This window comes from Haplochromis burtoni, unplaced genomic scaffold (assembly GCF_018398535.1).
Source record: "Haplochromis burtoni strain Fernald_Lab_line unplaced genomic scaffold, NCSU_Asbu1 Contig_45, whole genome shotgun sequence".
NCBI classification, from domain to species: Eukaryota; Metazoa; Chordata; class Actinopteri; order Cichliformes; family Cichlidae; genus Haplochromis; species Haplochromis burtoni.
This window is the reverse complement of record NW_024582406.1, coordinates 761,603-773,213: the sequence shown is the minus strand read 5'-3', so window position 1 is coordinate 773,213 and position 11,611 is coordinate 761,603. Positions and strand designations below refer to the sequence as shown.

At 39.3% G+C, this 11,611-nt stretch overlaps 1 protein-coding gene across 1 annotated transcript; it reads right to left on the bottom strand.

The window, feature by feature from the left end:
- Positions 1-815: 815 nt before the first annotated feature.
- Positions 816-3,368, bottom strand: LOC106633277 (uncharacterized protein C22orf31). Its single transcript, XM_042220211.1, has 4 exons — positions 3,169-3,368; positions 1,742-1,861; positions 1,296-1,585; positions 816-1,186 (listed from the first exon to the last, which is right to left on the bottom strand). The coding sequence occupies exons 1-4, from the start codon at positions 3,214-3,216 to the stop codon at positions 1,006-1,008; spliced, it is 639 nt and encodes a 212-aa protein (XP_042076145.1). The 5' UTR covers positions 3,217-3,368; the 3' UTR covers positions 816-1,005.
- Between the last annotated feature and the right edge of the window lie 8,243 nt (positions 3,369-11,611).

Below are 11,611 nucleotides of genomic sequence, written 5' to 3'. Positions count from 1 at the left end.
TGCTTATATTGTTAAATAGGCTGCAGTAAACAGAGTTTAAAAATGGGTTATATGTTATATCAAATTTTAAAGCAGCTCTATGAATCTGCTTTATTGTACCTACATTATAAAGATCCACCCAGTCCTTTTCGGCCACTTGAAGAACATCACAGTTTTTTAAAGGACTGTGATTTTTTTTGTGACTTCTGCAGCCCTCCAGGCCAGACCTCGTTTGAAAACGACATTTTTAATGTCAGCGACACTTTTTACCTGAATAAATGAAAGCTGAATAAAAGTCACATCTGATGAAAGGAAGTTTCTTTTTGGATCAAAATGAATTGATCTCATTCATGAGAGAAACGTTTGACAGTTTATATGACAGCAAGTCATTTACATCTGTTACCATCAATTCTCTTTTGGCAAATACCAGAAATCACTTTGGCAAACGATCACTTTTTGGCACAACACTGGGCACTGGTCATTAGAGAACATGAATGATTATTGAATATTTAGTATGCAAACAGAATGACATAAATCTCTAGCATTCTGCACTTTATTCATGGAAGTTAAGTAATGTGTTGTCTTTAAAAAGACAAAGGTGCGAGTGAATTAAAGTTGGATGTTATGTTTTGTTCACAGTGCCTGAATATATATCATGGTCAAGAAGGACTTCAAATGAGCCCTTTTGAGTCAGATAAATAATAATATAAGTAGTGATTTTTCAAAATAAAAGTCCTATGAAGGTTTTATGAATTTTCTCAGCAGTGACCTTAAAGAGTTGTCCAAACACACAGTGGAATATATCTATAATACACAGAAACACAAACTTGTGCAGAAATTACATTTTAATTATCAAAGTCACATGTGAACTATTTACAGAAACATTTGTCATATATTTACAGTGCTTTTATCTACAGTTGATTTGTGTGTTTCACAGTTTTTGATTGTATGTTTTGTAGCAGTGCTCCTGCTGCTCTACATTCACCTCTCCTTTGCTCTTTTGCTCGGTGGATGTTGAGGATTTGGCTAACAGGAAATGTCAAAATGTGGGATTTTGACTTTTTGCCCATACATAAAGTCAATTTCTTCAAGTCCGTCCTCGTTTGTTGATGTTTCCACCATAGGACGATTCAGTCTCTCCCACAGGTTTTGTTTAAGACTTCTCCCCAGCTCTAAACTGTAGGGACGTTTGCGGCCATTCTTGGACCTGCAAGAAGAAATTCAATCAAAATGATGCATGTGGTCAAAAACCATACTGTAACCATTTTAGAGCTGGCGATTTTAAAAAGTGACAGGACATTTGGAGACAAACGTACGTCAGCCTGCTATCTACCACCTCATGGTAGACTCGCTGATAATCTTCCACTGAGAGGTTGTAGATTTTTAAAGGGCTGTCACTGGAGCTGGTTGGCTGGTGGTTGGTACTGCATGGCTCGGGTCTGGGGGGCAATTTTTTTGCCACTGGCAGGTCATCATGTGCGATTGCAGAGGGAGGCACTGAGGTCTTTGGAGGTCGGGATAACCTGGATGCTGGGCTTCGCTTCCTTTTCCGGGGCTGACTGACTGTTCTGTCACGGCGCCGGGGCCTCTGGGTTGAATTAACAACCTGGGGAAAGGTCAGAAGCACACAAGGGAATGTCAGTAGTTAATAGCGACCTCATCTTTTTCAAACAAGACAAAAATCTAAATTTGATGAACCACAATGAAGTCCAAACTCCAAAACCCTCAAATGATTCTGTTCCTGAAATTTTACACATCCAACCTGGTCCTTGCTGCAGCACGGTTGTTTCCTGCTGGCTCTGGGTTTCTTTGCATCACGGGCCTGGCATGCAGTGTTTCTCTTACAATAATTATGGTCTTTGAAGTGATCGGGCACAGTAAGCTGCAGGCATACACAAAAATGACAGTAATGCAGACATCAGTTAGTAGTTCATGAAACATTTAAAAAATAACAAACCCTTTCATATGTCCATAAACTACTTAAACCACTCGCATGGTTGAATAACTTGTCCACAGTGATTGTGACGACAAAAAATATCCAACATGTTCACATAAAATCATAAGAACTAAAACCAGGACAATGCATCAAGGTCAGTGTAATAAAAGACGTGTCAACTTATGGGCTCGTCGTGTTAGAGCTTCACTGCTGCATACCCCCAAATGACATGTCAAATAATAATTTGCATAAGCTAAACAAACACCAAAGTCCATGTTGTATTAAACTCTAATTTCTGTTATAATCATTGCTGCTTATTGCCGTTTTTGAACAATGCAGATGCACAAAATACCTTTGTAACTGGCTAAGCTTGGTCACGTGTGGCACTTATATGGTTTAAAATTACGTGTAGGATATAAAGAAAAGCAAGCTACAATAATAGGAGAGCCCTGCCTTGTGTGTGGGGGGTAATGAGTTCAAGATCATCATTAGGCTGTGGTGTAATGAGGGACCTCTACCCAGAGGTGACTGTCTTGTCAGGTGAATAATTGTAGCATAAGCCACAATGAAGAAGGAGATTAAAACTTTAGTTTAAAAAGCCCAAAAGCAGAAGCTTTGAGGATTTTAAAGATGATCACAGTTACATGTGGCTCCTGTAAACATGTGACAGTGTGTGTACATTTGAAAATTCAGATGATGCTGCAGAACATGGCTTGCAAATTTGTAAATAAACATTTTGGGGATTAGCTTTTCTACAGTGAATAAAGTCTCAGTGTTTACTTGTTTTATTCCCTGATTTTAGTTTTAAATACAAAATAAAGGCCCCCAATCAGGAACATGCACAGCCCCCCCCCCCCCAAAAAAAAGCTAGAAACAGGCCTGGTGATCATTATGCACTTGAGTTAATTCGAGATGTAAGATACTCTACTTATTAGCAAAAACTGAACATTTTTATCCCAGCTGCAAACTTTGGTGACATGTCTGCCACAAGATCATTTAATACACGCAAAAGAAAACGTTATTATAGGTAACATACTAGTTTAAATGACTTTATGCACAGTTTACCCGTTTACAGCTACAGTGCAACAGTCTAACATGCAAGTATAACTCCCACGTGCACAGGCCTAAGTTTTTAATGCTTTTTATCCACATTTATGTCGTCTATATTTTCATGTTGCCCTGTTGCAAAGTGAACTCTTTCTGGCCGTCGAGTAAATATTCAAAACTTATTGAAAACGGTCATAAAATCTCACATTTTCCATGATGGATGATGGTTGCTGGGTCGCTTTCCTCCGTGACATGGGAGTTGGACACTTGTAAGGCTGCAAGAAGTCTTGAGCAGAAAGTTGTCTTACTTTTGCAGAAATTTGCAGAAATCCCTTGTAGCTTTGCACAACACGCCGAGTGAAATCTGTCTGAACTATACCAAAAGATGCAATGCAAATCGAACCTGGAGACGCATAGCAACCACGCAACCTGTCATGTTAAATCACGCATTTTTGTACCTACTGTTAAAAATCACTGTAATAATTGTTTTTAGTGAGTTTTTCCCTCAGTTCAACCTCAGTTATGGCGGCTTTTTTAATATTTAGGCATCCACATAATTACTCCATCAAAGTGGTGCGTAATGATCATACGAAAATACGTCAAAACAGAGCAAAAGTGGTTTTGTTTGCCACAGCATATCACAGCAGCTCATTGTATTTGAAAACTACTGGATTTCATAAGTTGTGCTTATTTTATAAATGGCCCGGAGAGTAGCAAATTCTCTCTTTCTACTCACTGTACTGAACCCGCTGCACTACCCACTTTCACCAATAGGTGTCACCCTTTTACCGTGGAACCAGCTATGTACAGCTCCAAAGTCAATCGCTACAGAGATCTGTTGCAGTAATAACTTCTTTCCAAAAGGTGTCTGTATAAAAATCTCTGTTATGCTCTGTCAGTTTGCAGTGCCTTAGTCTGTGGTGACATTTTTGTTGGCTCATGCTCATGAATCCACATGCAACGCACTGTCTGTCCCAGCCTCAGAAATGGATTTAAGACGTTTTAGTTTGATATATCGCCCTGTGGTCAGTTTTTGACATTCGTTTTGTTGCGGTCTTGAAAACAGAAAACAGTTACATCTGAAAGAAGATTTTAAATAAAACAAAAAGGGACAATTATATAATACATAATAATACATAAATGTAAATTGTCTGTTTTTTATACAGCACTTTTCTGCTCCACTTGCACACTCAGAGCACTTTATGAAACATGCCTCATTCACCCATTCACACACACATTCATACCCTTTTGTAGTGTTTTTTAAATAACATTGACATGCATTCTCACTCTATACTGTTTATGGCATACAGTATCTGCTTTGTTGTTGCATCACTAAAAGAACTTTTTTTTTTCTTGAGCTCTTATGGAGCTCATCTGAGTTTATTTCAGATTGTGGGAGGAAAGAAAATGAGAACGCAAACCCCAGCTCATCAGGGGGTCTGAACCAGGGATTTTTAAAATATTATTTTATTTTAGTGCTTGACTGAGAGCGAGCAATCACAAATTAAAAGATCTACATACAAGTTTTGAAAAGAGACTTTTTTATTTGATTACATTTTGTATGATGGATTATGCAGAAAAAGTAGAATTGGGCTGAAAGGTCTATTGCTTTATTGCCTATTCAGGTTGTGTATCATGTTTTTAAAAAGTAACTAAGTAACTGAGTAACTAACTACTTTTGAAAATAAGCAGTCAGTAAAGTAACGGGATTACGTTTTTTTGGATAAGTAATCAGTAATTAGTTACTAATTATTTTTTTTCAAGTAACTTGACCAACACTGGTCATCATAACATCAAACAGGGGTAACTTAATGAAACCCTTGCATTAGAAAAACTTAAAAGATTGTTTAATTTTTAGAAATTAGTGAAATGTGTAGTATAAAGACGGTGACCTGTTTACTTAAAATTAGCAGCAGGTATTAGACATTGACCAGACGGATCTAAGGAGGCATGATATCTCCAAAACAAAACAAAACAAAACAAAACAAAACAAAACAAAACAAAACAAAACAAAACAAAACAAAACAAAACAAAACAAAACAAAACAAAACAAAAAACAAAACAAAACAAAAAACAAAACAAAAAAAACTCCAGAAAAACAAAAAAACTCCTAATAAATAAATAAATAAATAAATAAATAAATAAACATAGAACATAGGTAAACAGGATATTTGATGTTGCCAGAACTTTGCATATCACTGCACAGTGATCCAGTGACAGATTTGACCCATTTATACATCATTTTCTTTATTCATTTATTTTTTTGTGACCTTATAATAGTTTTATTATACTTAAATCACATATATTGGTGTTTACTTTTACTGTAAGTCTTATTACTGCTAAAATTAACGGAATAATTCAATATTTATAATTTATTTAGTTTTAATTGAGTTGCATACAAAAAATGTATGTACATTCTGTTATTACCGCATTATTATAGCAGCGTCATCAAGTACTGTAACACTAGGACGTGCTACAGTTTGATATGTATGTTTGTATGTTATATTTATGAAAAATGCCAGTGAGAAGAAAAATGATGATAAATCAATGGTGCTGTAAAGGTTCTGTGTGTTTTCCCAAATGGTTTTTATACGTTTGGATGTTCTGCAATCGGAAGCCCTTAGAGTGTGCTGTGGAGCTTTTAAGACGTCTCCAGTCGGTGCCCTACAGGTGGAGATGGGAGAAATGCCCCTAGATCTTAGGAGGAAGCAAGTGTCGGTGAATTACTGGGTTCATCTTGGTGGTCATGGTGACGCACATCCCACAAAGGAGGTACTTTTGGAATGCTGGGAGTATGGAAGAAGTCAGAAGGCTCATTTTGGAAAGGTGGGGAATCAGTGGGCTAAGGAGTGTCAGGTGTATGAACTTAAAATATGTCCTGCAGTAGTGTTCTCTGTGGTTCCCCCATGGTTATTGGAGACCCCTCCTGTGGACTGGTACTTGCTGGATCTGAAGAGAACATTGAAAGGCAGAGTCGATCTTGTTTCAGCATTTCATTTTCACAGCTTGACTGCATACCCTGAGTGTATTCATGTGTTCACGGATGGTGCTAAAAGTCCAGTTACTGCAAGTACAGGGTTTGGACAGTTCCGTCAAAAAATATTGGAATACACAGACACACTTCGCATTGACTGGCAGTATACACGGTTGAAATGGTAGCAATTTTGGTAGCATTGAAATGGGTAGAGTGTTCGAAAATCAGGCAGGTGGTAGTGTGTTCTGACTCGGCAGCTGTTCTTTCAAGTCTACAATCATTTTGTTCAAAGACAAGGCAGGGCATGCTGTATGCTATTCTGGAGACTGTCAGCAGAATAAGGTGTTGTGGTGGCAATATTCACTTTCTTGTAGGGATCAGTGGAAATGAAAAGGTGGATAGGTTGGCGAAAAGAGCGTTGACTAAAAATAGGACTGAGATGGAAATTACAAGCAGTGGATCTGAAGCGAAAGGTGTTGTTTGGAGGCAGGTTGTTCAGGAGTGGCAGAAGCGGTGGGATTCAGGGAGTACGGGCAGGCAATTGTATCAGCTTACGAAGGAGGTGGCAGTGAGTAGGTTGTATAGGGGTAATAGGAGAGATGAGGTGGTCATTAGCTTAGACTGGGACATTGTGCATTAAATAAAACACTACAGATGATAGGAGAACATGAGACGGGGCTTTGTGGAGTGTGCCAGGAGGAGGTGGAGATAGTAGAGCATGTAATACTGCAGTGCAAGGGTTATGATGTGGAGAGGTCAGTTCTGCAGAATAGATTGAAGGAGCGGGGAATTGGGGTATTTAATCTGAAGAGTGTGTTGGAGGGTAGTAGGGCACAGGTGAGGGAACTGGTGGGGTTTCTGAAGGCTATAGGTGTTTATGAAAGAGTGTAGGGTTTTGTTTTTTGTTTTTTTGATACAGCTTGTGAACTCACTGTCTGACCCATACTCCAGAACAGTAGGAGGCGGTAATGCTCCTTTACGTTGGTTGCCAACCGCCGTTAAACACAAAGAAGAAGAAGAAGTCCACGAGGGCCGGTGTCCCTGCAGGTTTTAGATCTCACCTTGGGTCAACACACCTGAATCACATGATTAGTTCGTTACCAGGCCTCTGGAGAACTTCAGGACATGTTGGGGAGCTAATTTAGCCATTTAAATTAGCTGTGTTGGTTCGAGGACACCGGCCCTCGTGGACTGAGATTGCCCACCCACCCCCAACCAATGGCAGCAGATGGCCGCCCCTTCTTGAGCCTGGTTCTGCTGGAGGTTTCTTCCTAAAGGGAGTTTTTCCTCCCCACTGTCGCCCAGTGCTTGCTCACAGGGGATCATTGGATTGTTGGGGTTTTCTGGCTTTTACTGTAGTATTTTCACCTTACAGTATAAAGCAGCTTGAGGAGACTGTTGTTTTGCCATGATGCAATATAGTATTAAATATTACTAAATTTTAAAAACATCTATTATAGCATCAAAGTAAAACAAAAAAACTAAAGTATACTTCAATGAAATTAATCAAAATGTCTAATCTGGCAAAAAAAGAAAAGAAAAAAGGTTTCACCTTTAAATAAAAATCCAAATCACAAACACATTCTGATTTTTGTTGTGTGGTTTTTTGTGTGTGTTGTCAAGTATAAAATTTTTGCACTCTGTCATGGTCTCGGTGTCTGCCCGGCCGGCTCCGCAAGGCTACATATGTTTATTGTGTTGCTGCTTTCTTCCACTCGTCATTCTGCCTGGGTGGAGCTCAGGCCCACGCACCTGTCTGCAATTACGCTGCATGTATGAACATGTATGTTCCGTGTGAGACAAAGGTATCTTTACGAAAACAGCAACGTACAAGCTTCTTATGTTCGACACTTTTAATAATTTTAGCTATTTTTGATTAGTGTTTAGATGAAGTAGTTTATCTGTGCAATAGAAATTAGAAATTAGAAATGTGCAGTTTACACGAAATAAACACACACACACGTAGGATGACCATATTTTGATTTCCAAAAAAAAGAGGACACTCGGCCCAGTCATGATAAACTTTAATAATACTGTTTTCTTGAAGAAAATAAGATAATTTTAACACATTTAAACGATGCCTTCTCGGTGTGGTTAGTGAATGGTGAAACAAAAAATGTCATATAGGCTTTTACAAGTCAACAAGGGCAAAATAATAATAATAATAACTTAAAGCCAGTGGAATTAAATAATGGTACAGAAATAAGGCCTAATCTAAATAAGAAAAATGACCAGTACCGGGACGCTACGAGGGAAATTTCTTTTGCAGCTCTGTCCCGTCTGTGAGCGCGGAACAACAACTCACAAAGCAGCAGCTCAGGGATGACGTCACACATATGAGTCCTCTGTAGGAAAACCCGGACATCTATCATCTATCTCGAAAATCTCGAAAAGAGGACGCTATATCAATAAAGCTGAATTGAATGCAGTACGTGCAGAGAGCTGTGCTACAGAGCAGAGGTTTAGTGAGATATCCTGAGGGTTGACCTGGATTTCCAGGTTTGCAGATGGGGTTCACACCAACACGGTTATGTGCCCCACACCTAATCTGTGTTTTAGCAGGTTATGGTCAGGATAAGTAATGATGTGTACAAAACTGCCACCTACTGGCCAGTCAAAGGAGCTTGCAAAGAAAAGCGTCTGGACTTCTTTAAGTTGCTTGAAGACGTTTCACCTCTCATCCGAGAAGCTTCTTCAGTTCTAAGGTCAAATGGTGGAGAGACCTTAGAACTGAAGAAGCTTCTCGGATGAGAGGTGAAACGTCTTCAAGCAACTTAAAGAAGTCCAGACGCTTTTCTTTGCAAGCTCCTTTGACTACGATGACCTGGATGACTGAGAACCTTCACAGACCTACTGGCCAGTCATTTGTATGGAAAAAAGTATCACCAATTATTATTGTGTCCCTTTCAGTTGTGTGCATATAACAGGTTACATGAAGACATTTCTTGTTTTATTGGTGTCAATAGAACAAACAATTTCTGTCTCTTTAATCTGTGTCACTAGTTGAAATTCCAATGATGACCAGGAGATGGAGACATTACAAAAGGAACACTGTTTGCTAAGTGTCAGCTCATATGTTTCCTTTTATTGCAGAATAAGAAGAACAAATTGTTACCCTTGTACTCGTTAGTGTGAGCTCCCCCGTTGATGTAGTGCAAGTCAGTCTGTTCATCAGTGGCGTGTTTTGTGTGTCTCTTCACAGTGGAGAAGTACAAAAACTGGCAGCCCCTGGCAGCTTCCAGTAACTGTGATAAAGCCTTGGACCCTCTGTTTAACCTCAAGAGTAAGTAAAACTCTGACTTGAGCTTCCTCTGTTCTGGAATTCTTTCTTCTTTCTCTCTTTAAATCTTCACAGGATAAGAGTTAAAACCACAATGTGGTTTTTTTTTTTCAGGTTTCTCCAGATTTCAAAGCAGGAGTTACAGCTTTGTCAAACATCCCCAACATACAGCGTCATGACGACTACCTGGTTATGCTTAAGGTGAGAGCGCTCTAAAGGGCGCTTTACTACTGTAGCAAAGCTCAGCTTGGCACAGAGAAAGAAAAAGTTGGTCAATAATCAGTATAGTTGGTGAAGTTTGTGTTTGCTTCACAATAAAAGCCCTTAAAATGCCTTTCATGTGAGCTGGCAACACGAGTAAAGCCCTAATTTGTTCTTTGAATGCAGATTAATGGTCAGATTGATAACAGAGACAAAAGTTGGTATTCTGATCCAAGAGAGACTTTCTCCAGAAGCCACCGCTAAAGCAACAATAGAGAGGTAAACTCAAAACATCCATCCATCCATCCTCTTCCACTTATCCAGGACCAGGTTGCAGGGGCAGCAGCTTAAGCAGAGAAGCCCAGACCTCCCGCTCCTCAGCCACCTCCACAAAGGTGTTTTCAGGCCAGCCGAGAGATATAATCGCTTCAGCGTGTCCTTAAATACACTGGGAAATAACGAGAGGAATGAGACACAGAAGGGGAGCACAGGTAGGAGAAATCAGACATAACGAGAGCCAAGGGAAGCGAAACACAATATATTCACGTAGGACACAGACCTTTAAAGTAAAACAGGAAATGTAACACAGAGATGCAGACTGGACTAGGAGATACAGCTGACAGGAGAGACAGAGCAACAAAGAAACACAGATATCAACATAAAGGAGCACAGAGGGCAGCTACTAAATACTCAGAAAACTAAACAGAATACAAGAAACCCAAGACACTAGACTCTATAGAATAAACTGGGGCAACAAAGAGAACTTAGAACATACATCATAGTACAAAAACACTGAGATACAAGAAACTCAACACTGGGTCAGGAGACCCAGGATCCTGACACTTCAAAGTGAATAATACTAAGCGATCACCCTTCATGACACCATTTAAACAATTAGAATTCCAACTGTGCGTCTAAGAGGGCACTGCCAAATGTGGGTGTGCTTTGGTGAACATCAAAACACATCTTTACCACGTCGTCCTACGCTGAAAGCTTTGTTAATCAAACGTGACATGTTTCTTGTGATCGGTTCAGTGGAAAATTTCATATTTCCTTCTGTGATCCATCCATCCATTTAGAGTTAAACTGTTCTAGTGAGCCTGTTGCATTTGTCAGAAATCAGCAGTTGTCATGAGGCATCTAACTGGTGAATAATTTGAGGCATACTGCTAGAATGTATGTACATCTGCCCCAGATAATCCAAAAAAAAAAATTCAAAGATTAGACAAAGATACTGGCAGAGTCAATACAAAATATGCTAGGCCACTCTAAAACTTCCATTTCATGAACTCTGACCTTAAATGAGGCAAGTGGAACCTGAAATGTTGTTGTGGGGCTTTTTGTCACCTCCTGAATGAATCTTCGATGAAGTCTTGGAGAAACAGATTAGGCCTTCGCTCTATACTAAACAGTGGTGTTCACTGCTAACTTACTTGAGTACACCAGTTTGTATCCTTCTGTCAAGGGCAAAGACCAAATGTGTGCATGTGTGAGTGAGTTTACTTTGAGTATATCACCCTGGGCAAGATGAGAGGTTCTTGCAGAGATGTTGATTCCTTTCCCAGCTTGAACCTCAGATCAACATCAAATCGAAATTAGCACTAATGACCCACATAGCAGGTGACAAGCCCTCACAAAGGTTTGAAGACTGGTAATACATTTGACATCTCTTAAATACTTGCAATGATCAATAGCCATTATTTTTCTCAATAAAAACTCATGTCATGCATATTCTGAAGCGTTAAGATCTATGACCTTGATGCTGTAGATGCACTTGTGGTTGTTCATTGTTCATTGGGTAGTTTGGCGAGAGCAGTATCCCTTCATTATCTATTACTGAAGAACGACACTCTGCTGAAGACAGAGGATGACAATTAAAAAATGCACAATATGGAGACATTAGTTTAATTCTTAAGAGGCTTATAAGGATGTGGAGTGGTCACGTGAACCGGTTTTTGTTGTGCCACAAATTGACCTGCATTTAAAGCTTTAATGATAAACAAAAGCTGTGTTCTGCAGCTTAATAAAGAGGCTTGTGGCTTTTTAAAGTCGCTGGTCCTACCAGATAAAAGTATTTGCCCATTTTCTGTGCAGCTAGGGGGAACGCAGGCTGTCCTCAGAGTAATAATCAGTGAAATTCCTTTGTTCTTAATATAAATGAAAAATGAGTCTCATGAGTCTCATTAGGGTTGTT